This window comes from Borostomias antarcticus, assembly GCF_949987555.1.
Source record: "Borostomias antarcticus genome assembly, chromosome: 2".
In the NCBI taxonomy this organism is placed as follows: domain Eukaryota; kingdom Metazoa; phylum Chordata; class Actinopteri; order Stomiiformes; family Stomiidae; genus Borostomias; species Borostomias antarcticus.
In genome coordinates this window covers 19,912,467-19,931,462 of record NC_140235.1, presented here as the reverse complement: position 1 = coordinate 19,931,462, position 18,996 = coordinate 19,912,467, and the positions used below count along the sequence as shown (strand labels likewise).

Genomic DNA, 18,996 nt, shown 5'->3' with positions numbered 1-18,996 from the left:
CACCTTTTCATAAAAGTACTGTGAAATTTTATTTTTCACCCAATAGAGCTTAATCTGAAGGATGGAGACAGCACTCTGTGGTCACATAGTTTAGATGGTGGCTAGTGGCTTGTTTCTGTTCAGGACTGGTAGAATGGAAGCTAGTCATGCCACTGAAATAGCTGAATTGAAATGACATGAAATAATGTCTGATAAATTAAGCTAGGTCTTGTCGCCTGGACACATCCGTTTCAATGCTTCCAATGCTAATCCAGCACAATAAGAGCGGGATAGCCAGTTAGCTCATGAGCTCACAACAACTAGCAGCAGCTTCCATAACATTAATGGTAGCGGTCAGTGGCTAAAGCAGTTACACTGATGATTCCTGTAACTTTAGCTATTTTGCTGCAATTGGTTTAACTTCTGTTTCTGGACAAAAGTAAGGGATAAAAAGATTAGAGTGAAAGGATGAACGTGTGGAGGTTTGGGGTACAGTCCCATAAAGTCATCCCCACTGGGGCTGACAGATAATTTGTATTTTGATTGTCGCGCGAGTTGTTGACGGGGGGGGTGATGACAGAGATTTTTTTGATTGGCGCGCGAGCTTAAAGGGCAATGCTCGTTTTTGACAACCTGGACCTTATTTACGACATATTATAAGAAGTTTGACTCACCGAGATCACTTTGGTGTAGTTCGGAGGCCTGTAGAAGAAATTTAAAATCCAGCGCGAGCCAGTATATCCATGTAATGACGGTGATCGGGGCACCGAGAATGCAGTTTCTCAAAATCTATTTTCGGCTGCTAAACGGTTGTTTTCATCAATCAGATTGGATGAATCGACAGTTGAGATTCCTCAACGCGAGGCATTGTTGTCTTTTTCAAATACGGGGTCTTTAGCCTCTGTAATATTATCTTTACACGCCTTTCCCCACTTGCTCCAGCACGCATGCGCACAGGCCAGCGCGCAGACTGGCTATTCCCCGGCTCACATTCTCTGCGCTACGATCGGATTGTTGCTGACGAATGACGACGACAATATTCTCGGCACCAACAACGATCGTAGCGCAGAGAATGTGAGCCAGAGAATAGCCAGTCTGCGCGCTGGCCTGTGCGCATGCGTGCTGGAGCAAGTGGGGAAAGGCGTGTAAAGATCATATTACAGAGGCTAAAGACCCGTATTTGAAAACGACAACAATGCCTCGCGTTGAGGAATCTCAACTGTCGATTCATCCAATCTGATTGATGAAAACAACCGTTTAGCGGCCGAAAATAGATTTTGAGAAACTGCATTCTCGGTGCCCCGATCACCGTCATTACATGGATATACTGGCTCGCGCTGGATTTTAAATTTCTTCTACAGGCCTCCGAACTACACCAAAGTGATCTCGGTGAGTCAAACTTCTTATAATATGTCGTAAATAAGGTCCAGGTTGTCAAAAACTAGCATTGCCCTTTAAGTATACTGATAGCTTCACATGCTGTACCAACAACAAATTCGACCGACATTGGTCGTGTGGTGGTCATCATTACGTTAAATCCATTTAAATCCTAGCGTCTAGCTTGGCAGGTGGGCAGTCGGCTAATTTATGCTCAGCTGTTTGGCGCTGTATGAGACTTACTTCATAACAGAGACAAATAAATGCAAGTTATAGTTTTGCAACTGAGGCTTAGGGGGCAAACAATACACTCGTTTCGTTTATGTGTTAGTTACCTGGCTGGTTATCACTCGGGCACTCTGGATGGGGAAAGGGCAGTGGAGGAGTGGCGCGCCTCCGTTTGTGTCCGCTTTTCGCATTTACCGTTGACAACGGAAGAGAGAGAGGGGAGGGGCACGGTGTGTGTGTGGGGGGGGGGGGCTGGCAAAATTACAACGCATTTTGGGGCATTATTATTACACGCTTTTAATCGAGAATCGATCGATGTCACCATGGGCCACATACAGTAGGCCTACACTGTTAAAAAAAAAAAAAAAGTTACTTTCAAAAGGGCACTTGCCTTGTCCAGAGGGCAAAGGGCAGGTGCTCTAGCACCACCTCGTGTCTATCTGTGCACGTCCCTGCTCTCACCACTACTCTACTTGTGCAGGGGATATTGGTGGGTTTGTTTTGGTGTTCTTATTCTAGTCTATAGTGTGGGTTGGGGTTAGAATAAGGGTTGGGGTTGGGACAGGATCTGACCTATAAGGCAAGGGGGAAAGGACGAACATGTGGAGGTTTGGAGTATAGTCCCATAAAGTCAACCCCACCAGGGCCTTGAACCCCGATCTCCCACATGGGAGTCCATTGCTTTCACCACTATTCCACTTGTGCAGTGGAGATCAGCAGGTTGATTTTGGTGTCCTTCTTTATTTTGGTGTGCTGGGACTACTTCTCTTGTGGTGCCAACAGAGAAATGCAGGTCAACATTCAATGGAGGGAGGGAGGGAGTGATAACCGGACAAACGCTATCCTAGGTGCACTGGCTTACAGCCACGCACAAAAACAGTAGCCTGCTGTTTCGCCCCCGGGATAATTGTGCGCCAGAGATCTCAACATAGGCCCCTGGCCCCCTGGAAGTAGTGAGTCAGTTTGGAGAAGACCAATTGTATGCTCTCCAGAGAAGGGTGGGGGCATGGGAATGACTTGAAAATACTAGAATTGAGTCTTCTTGAACAACTAGCCTGGTCAGCAGCCAGATTGACTGCTCTCACATTCCCCCGACCTTGAATAAATGGATGAGACGCCATGACCTCAAATTGCACTTTTGTATGTCACCACTAGAGGACGCTAGTCACATATGAAACATTCAACAAAGAGAAACAGTATGACCAACTTCACAAACTGTAGCCTACTTTGTAACTATATTGTTAGTCCTTGTACTCTGTGTTGCCGTGGTCATAGCTCTGATAGATAAGTGAACAGTTTGAGAATGAAAGACACTAACAAGCACTGGCATGAATAGTGCTGCTGTAGGAGCAAGGCATGAACGACCTGATGGTCATCATTTCAATTAGGACCACCAGACATCCATCCACCACCTTGATCCACCATGGCCATTCTTAGCTTATTATCCCCTGTAAGTGCAACTCTGTAATGATCCGAGAGGAGCAGTCTCTTGGACCCCTAAACCTTTGAGCGTTACCCTGGCTCAGAAACTGGCTCCAGATACTGTATCTGTGATCCCCAGCATAGACCCTGGACCTTTATTGTTGTTGAGAATAAATGCACTTGGACAATGCCTTTTACATTTACAATTAATAAAGATATACAGCATTCTGCAAAATAGAAAATAGGCAAAGGTCTGGGCCTCTCTTGCCAATGGAATGTGTGCCTGATTGGAACATCCCTCTGATTTACTGCGGGGTGTGATGGGATGAAGTCATTAGCCAATTGTGCTATCACTTTCCAGGCTGGGAGACTGTCCAACGAAAACTCCTCCATTTGAGTGGTGGTTGACATTGTTAGATAACTGGGCTCTATTCATTAGAGTTAAACTCAGGAGCATATGTACAGTAAAGGAATTTGAAAAGGTGCAATCTATTTTCTGCAGTCTGAACTTTAACTTCATGTGAAAGACAATTGATTTAATTGTGTATTATTGGACACTGGCCAATCAAGACAGAAAATGGCCAGTTTTAATTACAGATAAATCCTTGCTCATATTTGGCCATATTCTCTACAACCTATGAGTTATAATTAATGATCATCATTGCTCTGATGAGAAACAGAAATGAACTGCTCAGATTCACTGTTCAGAGGACCTCATGTTTGTCAGTTGCACGTGCTGGGTTGCCTGGGAGGAGTGGGACTGCCATTAGAGGGAAAAGACTCATCATGCTCGCTCTCTCTCTCTCTCTCTCCCCCCTCACACACACGCACACAATACTAACTGGCATTTGTTGTATGTGGCACAAGTAACAATAGCATTGCTAAAATTAGCAACAGAGACACAGCTGAAGCTCTTGGATATGGTAAGGAGCCAACGCAGCCATTGGAGAAGTGCAGACAATTCTATACATAGAAAATATAAATCTATAGTTATTTAATGCAGATAGAATATCAGGCACAGTAATTAATTATTATGAACACGTGTGCGTGCTAGGTGGCCACAGCAATTCTTATCTACATCACCCTTGAACTCTTTATTATAACTGCAGCTCTGCTATTTGTAAACTCTTCCTCCACACCATTCCTCATTTGTGGGGTTGCTTGTTGAAAATGTGATAAACTCAGATATTGACTTTACACTAGTTGGCCATAGTAGACCTATTCTAGAAGCAAGTTGGTGTCTCACACACTGACTTGGAAAACCCACCACAATATGACGACTGCAAAAAAGTGTCAGCTGACTGTATCACCTACCAGAGGATAGGCAGTGCTCACTGTAGTTTAACTTTAAACTGCACTCACTCTCTGGTCCAATGCTATTGGGTTGTTGCCACATTGCTAGTTGAGTTCCTCTCGCTCTGGTCCTGGCTATATTTAACGGTACCCTTCGCCTTAAAAGGACGCGACTGCGGCTTCGACATTCCGGCGACTGCCAATATTATTTTTGATGTAGACGGCAGCTCTGTCCTCTACTACCGCACCTACCTGTGGCTTCGCCTGGATATCAAGCTTTTGGTTACATTTGGAGTTGGATCATCGAATTTAATTGGAGGCTTTTTTGGCCTAGGTGAGTGATCTTGATTTATGCCAAACCTCCTCAACAAAACCAGGCAGTAGAGTTTAGTTTGTCAATTAAGCCTACGATTTTATCATAAATTGTGCATAATCACTGTGTGTGCATTGTGGAGCATGTTGATCGTTTGATTGCTGAGTGAATCGTGATGTGATATGCCATCTCCAGTGCTGCACATTGGTTTGGAATTCCAGATTCAGACTCATCTACAAATCACACCTTACTGGATCAAAGAAATTCCTGAACCTTGTCAGTGACATGATACTGATACAAACTGTGTATGATTTTCAATACAAAATATTTAACCAAGTAATTGATAGAGATTTTAAACTGACTTTAATTTAATAACAGTTACAAGTTATTAAATTCTTACTGTAGCCTAGAAAACCAAGGTCATTACCCATTCATTGTTATCATATCATTCTTGAAGAAGACAAAAACCTCAAATCAACATGATATGTAATATTCAAACTGCAGTCAACACCACCACTTTCGAACACCAGCTGAACAGACAGGCAGGCAGGCAACCGGAGACTTCAGGGAGATTCAGGGCGTGTGCCAGCAGCAGCATCGCGGGAGATGTCGGGATCCATACCTTTCTACCAGAAGCGCCACCGCCACTATGACCGTGGGTACCGCAGCAAGGAGGTGGAGTCTGCTGTCAGCCAGTACCAGGCCAGCAGCAGCAGCTATGCTGCCCGTAGCAGCAGCAGCACCAGCAGGGGGTAAGGAGGAGGATGAAGATGCCCGGAGGTGGGTGGGGTGACCGGGTGTCCATCCCTCCAGCCCATCCACCCCCTGTGGCAGAAGATAGCCCTGCTGACTTCTTAACCCAATCACCTCACCCCATCTCACCACTACACTCATACTTCATACTTCCACAGCTACCCCCTCCATACCTCGCTCGTCCCTGTCCAAATGCCCCATGTGGATTCACCTTACCTGCCTCTTCTTTGATTGGATGGCCTTATCCAGTAACTTCCTTCCTGCCTTCCCTGATGCTCCACCCTCCCTCCCTCCCACCTTCTCCCACACCTAAAGCCTAATGGTGCTTTACTGCTTCTTTTGCCACGTTGATACTCCATGCTAATACTTTATCCACTTTTATTCGTCTTCTGTAAAAATCCATTCCAAAACACATTGTTTCTGTGAATCCTGCATGTGCTGTGAAGATCCAAGAAGCTCCATGCATGGAGAATGTGAATGCAGCTCTGTTGGCTTTATTGACAATGGTGCACCTGCTCATTTAACACAACCCTCTCCTTCCTACTGTGAGTTGAGTTTATCTGACATGTTGCTTCCTCTGTTCACTGACCACATTGGGGTATTGGATGAGCAGTGCAGAAATGCAAGGTTATATAATGTGGTGTTATGGTACTGTAGGCCGATAGACAAAAATAGCCTCTTGCCCAGTGTACCTTGTCGGAGCTATGTGAGCTGTGTTACGGCTTCTGTTGTCAGCTGGGAAAACCATACATTTAGCTGTATAGGTGGTTCCGTTTGTTTGCTAAAATGACAGAGATTATCCATACTCGTGAGTTTGGTTTACTGGCGAAGATAAGAAGATTTCTTGGAAGCAATGTAGCTTCCACTGGATCACCATACTGTTGGTATCAGGCAGGCGATGGAGGAAAGATGATAGGGCCACATTGGTTTCTGGAAGCTCAGCCTCCCATGGGCCGACACAGAAAATTGTTTTGACCCACAAGGGTGTCTGGTTTTAACTTGGCTCTTGAGTGAAGACAGGTCTGATTTTAGGGTAAGTGGTTTCTTAGACCTGTTAAGTGGACTGCTGGCCATTTTTAGGTTTTGAATTATGGGTTGATGAGAAAGACAGAGGCTATACAAGTAGATAGATCTTTGGCAGTCAATCAGCGAACATACAGTAACTGTGGCTGTGATGATGATGAACGCTGTGGGTGTTGAGACGTTGGGTCTTTCTTGTGGGAGCACCTAGTAGCTCTTGAAATACACTGGCCTTAACAGTGTTCTCAGGAAGTCAAGGTGTGTCTGCTTTATTAAGAACCAGGCCTTTCCGACTAGCAGTGCCAGCTAACCATGCACAAGGGGGGGGGGGGGGGGGGGGGGTGTAACCAGCCCTCCCCTGCCTGATGCGTCAGGGACTGCAATGTTACAGTATACACAGACCATGTGTTTTAGATTGACAAGATGAGCTTTGATTGTACCTGTGTTCACTATGGTGATTGTGCTGCATATGAGACATTCCTGGTATTGTGCAGAGCAGACATACAGTACCAATTGCTCCGGAATACCCATTGTATGGGCCTTACTGTTTATCCCGTGCGTACTGCATTGAATGTTCTTCTCCTTATCATGTGTTTTTGTAGCCTTGATCCCAGACCTCACCTCGCTCTCTCTCAGGCACAATGAGTGCAGCCCCCACCCCACCCTTCAGTCCTGTGCCCCCCCACCAACCCCCATAGGGCTCCAAGATACCACAGCATCCTGCTCCCAGACAGACTCTCGGTGGAGCGTCTGTATAATGGACAGATTCCTCCTCTGGTCCCCATGCTATGTTTATGAGAAGGGCTTTAGGAGTTCTGTCGGCAGGGCCTTTATGAAACATAAAGGCCAAGAGACATTGTTAGTCCTATCTTGATCCCTTCCTGCGTTTTCAAGGATCTATATTTAAAGAGATTTCCCGCTGAAGGACATCAGACATACCATCAGACATACCATTGTGGCTGGTATGTCAGGGTTAAGTGCCATGTGAGGCTACATTATGAGAGATATGGGTCCATGCAACTGGACCGTGTGGCTTTGGTGTGCACTTTGATAATGGCAAAAGAGCTTTATTGTCAATCATAGGTACCATGGTTCGAATGGTTTATGGGTGTCTCATCACTTCCTCTTTGGTGACCATATGTCATCGTATTCTCATCTCCCATTGGTTCAGGGGATCCCTCAAATCTATCCCTTTACCCAAACCATATTCCCTACTCCTCATTAATGCACCCTTTAATATTCCCCGTACTTCTCATTCACCCAATTTGTCTTCATCTAGTATTGTTTGACTATGTTGTGATTGACAGTCTGCCAGGTTAACAGTACTCTGTAACATGTCTTAGCCTTAGAGCGTTTTCCTACTCTGGGCTGGAAGACACCCGACTAAGCCCAATGCCCAAGAGAGCCAAGCCCACCTACCTGGCTGTGGACAAAGAGAACCATATCATCGGCTATGTAGTGCCCATCTTCAGGGGCAGGTAAATTACCTCTGGACCTAGGTGCTGTGGGTGAAATGGGAACAGTTTGATCTCAGGTGGTGCTGTGAATGTGACTTGATTAGCCACCACCCTTCCTGGCTGTGCTCCTATAGTCAGGAGTTTGCCAGTGGGCTGTCTGAGACGGAGGAGGCCAGAATGAGGGAGAGTGCTGGGTACTTGGCCCGGAGGGATCTGTTCACCAGTGGGTTGGAGATGGAGAGGAGTGCGCAGACCTCCACGAGGACGGCCGTTCGACACTCAGCCGAACGCATCTCTCTGAGCAAAAGGGTTAGTGCAGGACTACGGACTTTGTTACATCATAATATGGAGGAGAGAGAGAGAAAGGAATTCTCCTTTGTGAGACAAGAGAGAATGTTTCTGTGTGACGTCACAGAGGGAAGTATTTTTCTTTACGATATCATAGAGGGAAGTATCCCCCTTTGTGACATCATAGAGGAAAGTGTTCTGTTTTATGAGATATTTATGGGGGAACTTTACACTGAAATTGTCATACTGGACAACACTCCTCTATTGTATTATAAAGTGCTATATTCTCTTCAGTTGCACTGTCGAGAGAAAATATCTCCCATAGTGACATCAGAAAGGAGGACAATCATTACATTGCAATCCTATGGGAATACTCCCTTATAGAAGCACATCAGCAAAGCAACACATGAACTATAGTATATGGCTAACACAGTCTAGAGTTACTTTGCATGTTTACATTCTTCTACTGCTGGTTCTTCCCTGGAGTGGCTATTTGCGTCCCTCATTTAAATTATTATGTCAAAGATCCTGCCCCATTCATACTGATGATTAGAGTGACCTTTCACTGTCATTAGCCCCCCCTGCCTACAAGCCCTTTACTGGGTGATGCATTCCTCAGAGGATCTGGTTTCTTAAGACACTTGAGGCAGTGTCCAGGGAGTGTTGTCAGCTGATGTGTTAAGGGTTATTGGAAGCAGAAGGAGATGCCCGGAGCCCATGGGTACTCTGAGGGACTAAATAAACAAATGGCTGTGCCTGTGACAGGTGCCGTGCACAGAAAGGTGCATGTAGTATGCATGTTAAAAAACAACAACAACAAAAACCTCTAGAGCTACATTTCCAAGAAGGTGCCTGGCAAATGCTTTGTCTTTGCTTCAGGTATGCATGGTGGATCCCTTGTGAATGTTTAGGGGATGATTTGAATGTTTTCAAAAAGGTTGTTGGGAGAATTGTGTTTTAGAGTCGAGTAGGAGAATGCTTTAGTTATTCTTTATGGAGGATAAAGACTTGATGATCACGCCGTCCTCAGATCTATGAGAACGAGGAGCATCACAAGCGCATGAACGAGGACAACCTGATGCACTCCCCGGAGTTCGTGATCAAGCCACGCTCACACACTGTGTGGGAGAAGCAGTGTGTGCGGCTGCACTGCACCGTCACTGGCTGGCCTGACCCAAGGGTCGTCTGGTGAGTATGCACACACACACACTCACACACACGCTCGCTCGCTCGCTCGCTCACTCACTCGCTCACTCGCTCACTCACTCACTCACTCACTCACTCACTCACTCACTCACTCACTCACTCACTCACTCTCTCGCTCTCTCTTTGTCTCTCTTTAACACACACACACTGTTTCTCTTTCTCTCTATCTCTCTCTCTCTCACGCACACACACACACACATACACTCTCTTTCTCTCTTTAACACCCACACAGTTTCTCTTTCTCTCTCTCACACACTCTCTCTTTCTCTCTTTAACACACACACACACATACACACACACACACACACACACACACACACACACACACACACACACACTTGTTTCTTCCTCTTTCTCTCTCTCCTCTCCTCTCTCTCTCTCTTTCACACACACACACACACACACACACACACACACACACACACACACACACACACACACACACACACAGAGATATGTACTCTCCTCCCCCCTCATTCTATAACTATCTTTATTCTACCTTCACTTTTTACGTGTTCCTTCTTTTCATGGGTCTGGCTCCACTGCTTTCTTTCCTTCCTCCCCTGTCTACTTTCTACAACAAGGTACAAAAACAATGTGACAATCGACCCCCTAGCCCACCCGGGCAAGTATAAGCTGGACAGCAGCTACAATGTCCACTCCCTGGAGATCAACAGGTAGGCCCGCCCCTAAACCGCTCCTGTCCTCCCCGCTAGTGTGCGTGACAAGCCATGGTCATCTCTGGCCATAGCATAAAGACCCGATGTCACCTTCCCATTCTAACACCTTTTAGTAGTGTAACAGAATCTCACTGAACGGAGAGGTTGTGGTAGGTCAACCATGGGCACACCGTTGGGCCCAGGGGATTATAGATTACTGCTGTGTATGTAATCAAAACCGGAGACATGTAAAGCTTACCTGTGTCCCTGACAGTGTATCTGTCTGACTAACTGATTGATTGACTGACTCTTGACTGACTGACACTGCCTCAGAGCCCAGAGTGTGAGGTACTATGGCTAGACAACGGATAGCCTATATTGAGTTATTTATAACAAAGGTTGTCTAAAGATAGCCCACAGTCCCTCCAGTGGAATTCTCTGCAGATAGAAGGCCGCTGTTGGGGCTTATTTTAGACCACTTCACCATGGAGTAAGCACTTCATGAGCCATTCCCACTGGGTGTCGATGTTTTTGATGATGAACGTTCTCACATACAGTAGTCTGTAGCTCTACAACTCAGATTTTACAGTAGTTGGTAACTAATTATCTAATGGAAAGCAGAATGATACATATACATGACAGAAACCCATAGCACCTGACGCCCATGACATCATCAACTGGAGCTATTTATTCCCGGAGTATTCCTGGTCCGGAGTTCTGGAACAGTGATTTACGTGACCTGGAGGGAGGTTTGTGAGGGAGGGAGGGAGGGAGGGATGTCGGGTAGTGTGTAGGCCACACGTGAACCATGAAGAGACATTGATCGTCTGCTGCTCCCTGCTTTCAGATGTGATTTTGATGACACGGCACAGTATCGTGTCTCTGCCATGAACTCAAAGGGAGAGCTCTCTGCCTTCGCCTCCGTCATCGTTAAGAGTAGGTCTAAGACGTCAAATCTGCTACTGTTCATCACACTATACTGATTGTACAACACCGCTGGGAAATACCGCAGTAGATGACAGATCTGGGTCCCAAATATGATTTGAAAACAGTTAAAATACTTATCTGTTCTTGGATGAACCACCAACTTGTTCTAGCTTTCTTGCTGAAATGGAACAAATTGTCTAGTCTCAAAAATGCAAACCTCACCCACCTGCAATTCTAAGCAGATTCAAGCAATTGCTCAAAATATTTGAGGTGATTTCAGACACTAAACAACTGTACATTTTCATACATGTTAACAGCCTGCCATAGTCTTGCTATCACATACATACAATGTTCCTTCTCTTAAAATGATTTCCTTGTGTCCTCAGGATTCAAGGGGGAAGTAGACGAGTCTCTCCCTGCACCCAGATGTAAGTCAGAGGAATGCTCTCACCGTTGCCAAACATTACTCATATTAACATCATCCATGAACAGTAACTTATCTACTGCCTCATGTGGTGCGGTGAGGGGGTGGGCGGGGCAGAGGGCGCTACAGATGCTACTGTACTAACTACTTTCTTGTTCCTCTGACACTGGGTGCAGCCAATACAGAAAGCAGATCTGAAGGTAACAGGGCCACTGGACTCTGGTTTTCATTTTGGGGGGTGAACTTAGTGTATTCACTGAGTGTCTCAATGTGTGCGTGGTCACTTCTTGTGCATCTTTTCGTTAATATAAATCTTAATATGCCTGTGAATAATCCACAGCTGGTTCTGTCTTTTTCTTGTTTGAAATGGTATAGTATTGCTGTTTTGAAGTACGATACGATACGATAATACTTTATTCAAAACAATAAAAACATTAAAAGGCAAAGTATGATGTTATTTGAATGACTTATGTACTGTGAGCCGTATAGAGCATAGCCAGTAGTTAAGTAGTACTATCAAACAGTAAATATAGCCTAAGAGAAGAAATGTTCTGCACTGACTGTAAAGAATATGATATAAGGACTCCCAGCCAATCCTCACTCAGATGTTCTTGCAAAGTACATTATTTGACATCCATACAAATTCTGAATGTTACAAGTAATGGATTACTTTCTGGTCAAGTCTTTCTAGATGAGTGACACCTACCTATCACACCCTCTATATTAATATATTAAATTAATCTAATTAGATTCTGCGGTTGGACAGATGTGGGATTAAAGTGTTTAACTCCATCAACAACACATGTATAATGTGCATCAGTCTGTCTTCTGCATGCGAGCGTGTTCCCTAGTTTTAGTTGTTGTTTTTCTGTTTTACTAGCTCCAGGGCTTTTTGTGGACACCTTGTCTTGTGTCTGAACACATTTGTCGTTAATATTGTCTCTATGTTGTCCTTTATCAAACAAAGATCCTCCCTGTCGGTCTGAAGGGTTTTGTCCTGGCCTGTGCGGAGTTCCCTTGGTCTCTCTCTCTCTCTCTCCCTCTTTCTCTCGCTCTCTCTTATAAAGGAATGGACAGCTACTCTGTACCGAAGACTTAACTGAATAGTCACCTCTGTCTGTCTATTCCCCCCTGTTATTAATGATAAAGTTCACAGTGTCTCTATCGGAGAGCTGTCTATCACACAGCGCGTACTGTCGCACCGTGTTGTGACACGTTGTCCGCCTGACCCCGTCCTCCTGAGTGTCTCCCGTTCCCGTTGTAGATGGCCTGGTGTCTGAGTACGGCATCACCTTCCAGACCCACATCGTGGACAAGTTTGGCGTGTCGTTCGGCCGGGAGGGCGAGACCATGAGCCTGGGCTGCACGGTCATCATCTACCCCAACCTCCAGCGCTACCAGCCCGAGGTGCAGTGGTACCGGGACGGTAGGTGAAGGGCTCAGAGCCCAGAGGCGCCTAGACACAGGAGTACCAGTGTGCACAGAGAAACAGTAATGCAGTGGAGGTTTCTTGGCTGGGACCTGCCCCCAGAGCTGGTCATCTGTGTGATGCATTAGACCACTGATACGTTCCTCTCGATGTCCCAGAGCCTCTCAGTGCTGACAGGAGCAGTGCACGGAAACATTATCTGTCTGACAAGTGCTGTACTCAATGATGTGTATACTGTGTGTGGGCTATGATTTATGCCATTGGTAATCCTTACATACTGTACGTTTGCCTAGTTGCTTAGTAGCATTGTACAATTTAGATCTGGAATATGTAGGGGTAGGACCTATGTCCACCCCCCCCCCCCCCATTGCTCTCTGTAAAGCGCATTGTGTTGCCTCTGTGTATGAAATGTGCTTTACAAATAAAGTTTGATTTGATTTGATTTAGTTCCTTACTCTTAGTTAAGATCGTCAGGGTCTCAACCTGGTATAGCTTATCGGCCTATCCTGGTTCATCACATTTAATCCTAACCCTGTTTCTCTATGCCACGTTCCCGTATTTGATCCATCTGAGTAGATCGTCCCGGTGTTAAATTCCTGATGTTCTCTTTCTCTCGCTCCCTGTCAAGACGTTCTCCTGACCGCCTCCAAGTGGAATCACATGCACTGGAGCGGTGACCGGGCCACGCTGACGCTGACCCACCTGAACAAGGAGGACGAGGGCCTCTACACGCTGCGCATCACCACCAAGTCCGGCTACGAGACCTACTCCGCCTATGTCTTCGTCAGAGGTGGGGGAGGGGGGTGGGGTCGTCTTAGCGTTCAGTACTGATGGAAAAACACTGGTGATGCATGCGCCATGGTTCCTCACATTATAGACACCCCTGGGAGACTGACCGGTGTCTGGACATTCCCATGCGCTGTAGCGGTGTTGGTGTCTGGTCTTTGTACACATATACCCCTTTCCCTTGTGTGGTGTTGTCCACCTGACCACCTGATCACACCATGACACGGCCCCCTTGTCTGACACCAGATAACCCTTTAGCCATGGCCCTTGTGTGTGTGTGTGTGTGTGTGTGTGGGGGGGGGGGGTCTTATAGGAAGATTGGAGTTGAGTCACACTGACCTCAGTTTAAATTCCGCTTTGACAATGGAAATCTCTGTTTACGACCTCAGAGATCTTAAACTGCTGTACTGTCATACTGTCAACAGGCATTGTAGGAAACGGTACATGTAGCCAAACTGCTCATCTGTTAGAGTTGTCTGTTAGCCAGGCCTTATCTGTTGGTATCCGCAGTCCTGAAAACACAGTGGACACGTGCCCTCTGCAGAGCGTGATGAAAACAGGCGGCGCTCTCTCTGTCTCTGTTCAGGGTAGCTCTGTAAAGGACTGTGTCTCCAGGATGGTACTGTAGCTAGCTTTATGAGACAACGCTAGCAAGGCTATTCTCAGCCAGCTCTGCTGTGACATGAGCTTGGCTGCGAACATTGGCAGATAATTGATATGTCCTCCTCCAGGAGAGACAATAGCCAGTTCAGTCTCTCTATAAAAAGACAATCAAGTGATGGACGTGCACTTACATTATGTACTCACACTTATACTCTCTCTTTCCCTCTTGTCTATCTCACACCCTCTTTCTGTTGACTTTTTCTGCTTTTTCTCTTACCCCCACTCTCCCTCCCCCTCCCTCTCACACACACACACACACACACACGCACACACATGCATGCGACAGGCACACAGAGACCCCTGCTGTCCATAGATATACACATGCTCAACACATAAGCACTCAGTACATAGGATATCCTGCTTATTTTAAATACCATTTCTGCACACTGAATAGCGAGCTAAGTGGCCATCAACTTAATGAAGGACCTGGTGTGTTTGTGTCTCTTTAAGAGTCACCAGTCTTATCCCCTTACACCCATGTGGCCGCTGCTAATTCTGTCCCCCACCCGCCAGCCCTGGACTGCTGCTGCTGGGGGAGGTGTTTAACTAGGAGCATTCCTGGCACTCAGTATCAAGGAAGTTCAGTGTCTGCCACTGCACTCACTGTACCCTCCAAACATGAATCATACCGCAGTGTAGTGTACCCCACATATTAACACGTAAACGAAAGCACTCCGTTTGTGTTTTATAGAGTGTGTGTGTGTGTGTGTTTGTGAGAGAGAGAGAGAAAGAGAGAGAGAGAGAGAGAGAGAGACACTGAAAGACAAAGGCAGACGCAGAGAGAAAGGAGAGCATTTCCAGGTGCTGTTTTGTACGTGTCGTTGACGTGGGTGTGTTCCTGTACCAGATGCCGATGCGGAGGTGGAGGGGGCCCCCGGCGCTCCCCTAGACGTGCGCTGTCAGGACGCCAATAAGGACTACGTCATCGTGACCTGGAAGCAGCCGGCGGTGGACAGAGGCAGTTCTATCATGGGATACTTTGTTGACAGGTCAGTCCAATCATTCACCACAAGGCCGGGCCCTGATATTTTCTAGTGTGTTCTAGCCTTGAATTCTTGCATTATATGAATACAAGTTTTGACGTGACTCATAATAAGTGGACAACACCAAAGTTTGGGTCCCCCACCCCACCTTGATCCGGCCCCGATGGTTGAACCATCTGCGCTTCTGCCAATCCCTTCAGATGTGAGGTCGGCACCACCCACTGGATCCAGTGCAACGACACCCCGACCAAGTTCGCCCGTTTCCCCGTCACCAGCCTGGTGGAGGGGCGCTCCTACACCTTCCGCGTGCGTGCAGTCAACAAGTCCGGCATCAGCCTCCCGTCCCGTGTGTCCGAGGCCGTGGCGGCCATGGACCCGACCGATCGCGCTCGCATGAGAGGTACTGTGGGGCCCCGCCCCTCTGAGCGGTGACGTCAGACCGGTTTATATCAGTCCAGTGCTTGAACTGTCAGTCTACCCACTTCATAGCCGTCACAAACTCAAGATCACACCCAGGCGGTGAAGTAAGCGGTTTTTGAACAGTCTCTACTTTCCTCTAGTGCTGGTGTGCAACAGTATTGGCTACCTCTGATTGGTCTTAATCTCATGCTACAAACCCCCGCTCACACACACACACGCGCAGACAGATGGACACACATGTTGCGTATAGAAGCGGCTGTACCTCTTGTAAACTGTACTGCACAGTATTAGCTATTAGAGTATACCCGCATGTTCAGTCACCAGTATACCACTGCCTCAGAGATTAGAAGAGTATGGAGCTCTTTGCATCTCTGTGCTCACTGCTCTACCACCGGGCCGTCAGGTACCTCTGCTCCCTGGACCGGCCAGATCATCGTCACCGAGGAGGAGCCTGCGGGTAAGACCAGATCAATAAACGACCACCTATGAAGTCATCAATATCCATTATGTACCAGGGCCTACTAATCGTCAGAGCCCAGAGCTAAGGGTAAAAGCCCTTGATTTGTGTCCTTTACTCTTCGTCCCACTCTAGAGGGTGTGGTTCCCAGTAGACCCCGGGAGCTGGAGGTGACCGAGGCCACCAAGAACTACGTGGTTCTGAGCTGGAAGCCCCCTGGAGAGAGAGGCCATGAAGGCATTATGTACTACGTTGAGAAGGTGAGAAACAACTGGCTCAACAGGACATATAACGCAACAACAAGAATGGAGGATCCATAGCATTTTGTTGTCATTGGGCCCTTTTTTATGGATAAGAATAATTGAACTATTACGATTACTAATCACAATTACTACGATTATCAACCACCTAATTAGATTGTCAAAGAACTGAAAGAGACGAACGTTACACAACGCACACAAAAAAACTAAGATGTTGATAGTCATGCCTTTGGGGATGTTCATCGAGCCCATGTAAAAGAAAATTGTAACTTTGTTGTCAGACTTGATAGGGGATGCATGTTTTCTGAACCCTGACTGCTGTGTCTGTCTGCTGTGTGCCAGTGTGTCGCGGGCACAGACACCTGGCAGAGGGTGAACACCGAGATCCCGGTCAAGTCGCCCCGCTTCGCCCTGTTCGACCTGGCCGAGGGGAAGTCCTACAGCTTCCGCGTGCGCTCCTGCAACTCCGCCGGCGTGGGCGAGCCCTCCGAGGCCACCGAGTACACCACCGTCGGCGACAAGCTGGGTGAGGGGTCAAAGGTCACAGGAGGCAACGCAGTAGGCCCGCGGCAAAATGTTCGGAGCTGCCTTTTATGTCTAGCATAGGTCTAGCATTAGGTCTTTTATGAACCAGGCAAAATACATTCGAAAAATGGGGCACTCTTAAAATGTTTTTTTCCTCTATGCATGTCTATTCTAACCCCTCCACTCTTGGTAACCCCCCCCCGCCCGCCATCCCCAGACATCCCCGCTCCCCCGGGCCGTGTGGTGCCTATCAGGAACACCGACACGTCTGTGGTGGTGTCCTGGGAGGCGTCCCGCGGTGCCAAGGAGCTGTTCGGGTACTACATCAAGAGCAGTGTGGTGGGCAGCAACGTCTGGGAGCCCTGCAACAACAAGCCTGTCAATGCCACCAGGTAGACTCTCTGAACGGGTTCTGCCCACCAGGTAGACTCTGAACGGGTTCTGCCCACCAGGTAGACTCTCTGAACGGGTTCTGCCCACCAGGTAGACTCTCTGAACGGGTTCTGCCCACCAGGTAGACTCTCTGAACGGGTTCTGCCCACCAGGTAGACTCTGAACGGGTTCTGCCCACCAGGTAGACTCTCTGAACGGGTTCTGCCCACCAGGTAGACTCTCTGAACGGGTTCTGCCCACCAGGTAGACTCTGAACGGGTTCTGCCCACCAGGTAGACTCTCTGAACAGGTTCTGCCCACCAGGTAGACTCTGAACGGGTTCTGCCCACCAGGTAGACTCTGAACGGGTTCTGCCCACCAGGTAGACTCTCTGAACGGGTTCTGCCCATAACCATGAAGGGCTCATTAGTTTTCCCTGTAGGAGAATCTTCTCTTTAAGAGACCTTTTTGCTCCAAGGTCGAACCATTTCCTCAGATATTCTGGCTAGAACCCATTTCAGCAATATACTGTAAGGTTCCACCAGGAGCCATACAGGGCTCTTAACAGCTTTTCAGGGTTAGGGTTAGTTCCAGTTCTTCCACAGAGACAACTGAACCCCCCCCCCCCCCCCCACTGATGTACTTGTATGTGTAGTCTGCCCTCTGTATGGTCAACAGGTGTATTACAAGTGTACTTTGAACTGTCATTTGTTCAGGTTCATCTGCCACGGACTGACCATGGGAGAGACCTACGTGTTCAAGGTGAGGGCTGTGAACGCTGCGGGTATCAGCGAGGATTCTCAGGAGTCTGAGGCTATCGAGGTGAAGGCTGCTATTGGTGAGTGAGACAAACACAGGATGTCAGGACTGTACTGCACAAGTCATTTCCTTTCTGTTTATGTTGGGGGTTTTATGTTATGGATTATTGTTTCTAATTGTAGTATATTGATGTTTATATGTCTGAAATCAGGGATTGAAGGATCGGGTGGTGGGGGGTTTGTAGTGGTTTATTAAAGGAATGTCTAGTCTCACAGCCCATGCTTTGTACCATTGTTGATTATCTCTGTTGATTATCTCTGTCCATTGAGACGTGTCTTGAGCTCTCTTGTGTCCCATCAGCCTCTACACATACTCCTACTGTACATGTTCTGTCCCATGGTTCCACTCTGTCACTTCTCCTCCTCCTCTTCCTCCGTCCATCACGTTCTTCTGCACGGTCGTAACCGAGCGAGCCCCGCCCACCACCCCTGTCGAGCCCCTCCTATCACCACACCCCAGCACCGCCACGAGGCGTGGTCAGGGTCAGGACTTGTAGACTTCCTCTAAATTGGGTCAAGTGAGATCCAACTCAGTGGTCGTTACAAAACCAGCCGACCTGGCGGTCCTTTGTCACACGCACACCTCCCACCTACACCCTTCCCGCACGACCCCCCCCCACATGCCCCGGGCACGAGACGTGTCGGCTCCCCCATCCCTCACCTGGTTTTGAAGGTACCTCCCATTCCCCTCCACCACCCCTCCCCACCAGTACCCCTGGACTGCACTGTGTCTGTTTCTAACCCTCCCTCTCATCTGGGAAGACTAACCTGACAGTGGCCTTGCTTTGCATTGCATGGCTCTCACAGTTCACCATACATCAACACATAAAACACACAATACATACAACACAAACAACACACACTGTAGCCTACTCACGCAATACATACAAACAACACACACTGTAGCCTACTCACGCAATACATACAAACAACACAC

The 18,996-nt window shown here is 47.4% G+C and overlaps 1 protein-coding gene across 1 annotated transcript in view; it reads left to right on the top strand.

Moving 5' to 3' along the window:
• Positions 1-5,218: 5,218 nt before the first annotated feature.
• Positions 5,219-18,996, top strand: part of myom1b (myomesin 1b) — a gene marked incomplete at both ends in the record, with an annotated part of 29,312 nt that continues 15,534 nt past the window's right edge. The window contains 16 exons of the mRNA XM_084451923.1: positions 5,219-5,364; positions 7,729-7,863; positions 7,977-8,151; positions 9,161-9,318; positions 9,921-10,013; positions 10,843-10,931; positions 11,309-11,350; positions 12,611-12,772; positions 13,404-13,565; positions 15,072-15,213; positions 15,408-15,607; positions 16,031-16,084; positions 16,220-16,344; positions 16,687-16,870; positions 17,087-17,261; positions 17,958-18,079. Coding sequence (XP_084308049.1) covers positions 5,219-5,364; positions 7,729-7,863; positions 7,977-8,151; positions 9,161-9,318; positions 9,921-10,013; positions 10,843-10,931; positions 11,309-11,350; positions 12,611-12,772; positions 13,404-13,565; positions 15,072-15,213; positions 15,408-15,607; positions 16,031-16,084; positions 16,220-16,344; positions 16,687-16,870; positions 17,087-17,261; positions 17,958-18,079 — 2,164 coding nt within the window. The remainder of the gene's footprint in view (positions 5,365-7,728; positions 7,864-7,976; positions 8,152-9,160; positions 9,319-9,920; positions 10,014-10,842; positions 10,932-11,308; positions 11,351-12,610; positions 12,773-13,403; positions 13,566-15,071; positions 15,214-15,407; positions 15,608-16,030; positions 16,085-16,219; positions 16,345-16,686; positions 16,871-17,086; positions 17,262-17,957; positions 18,080-18,996) is intronic.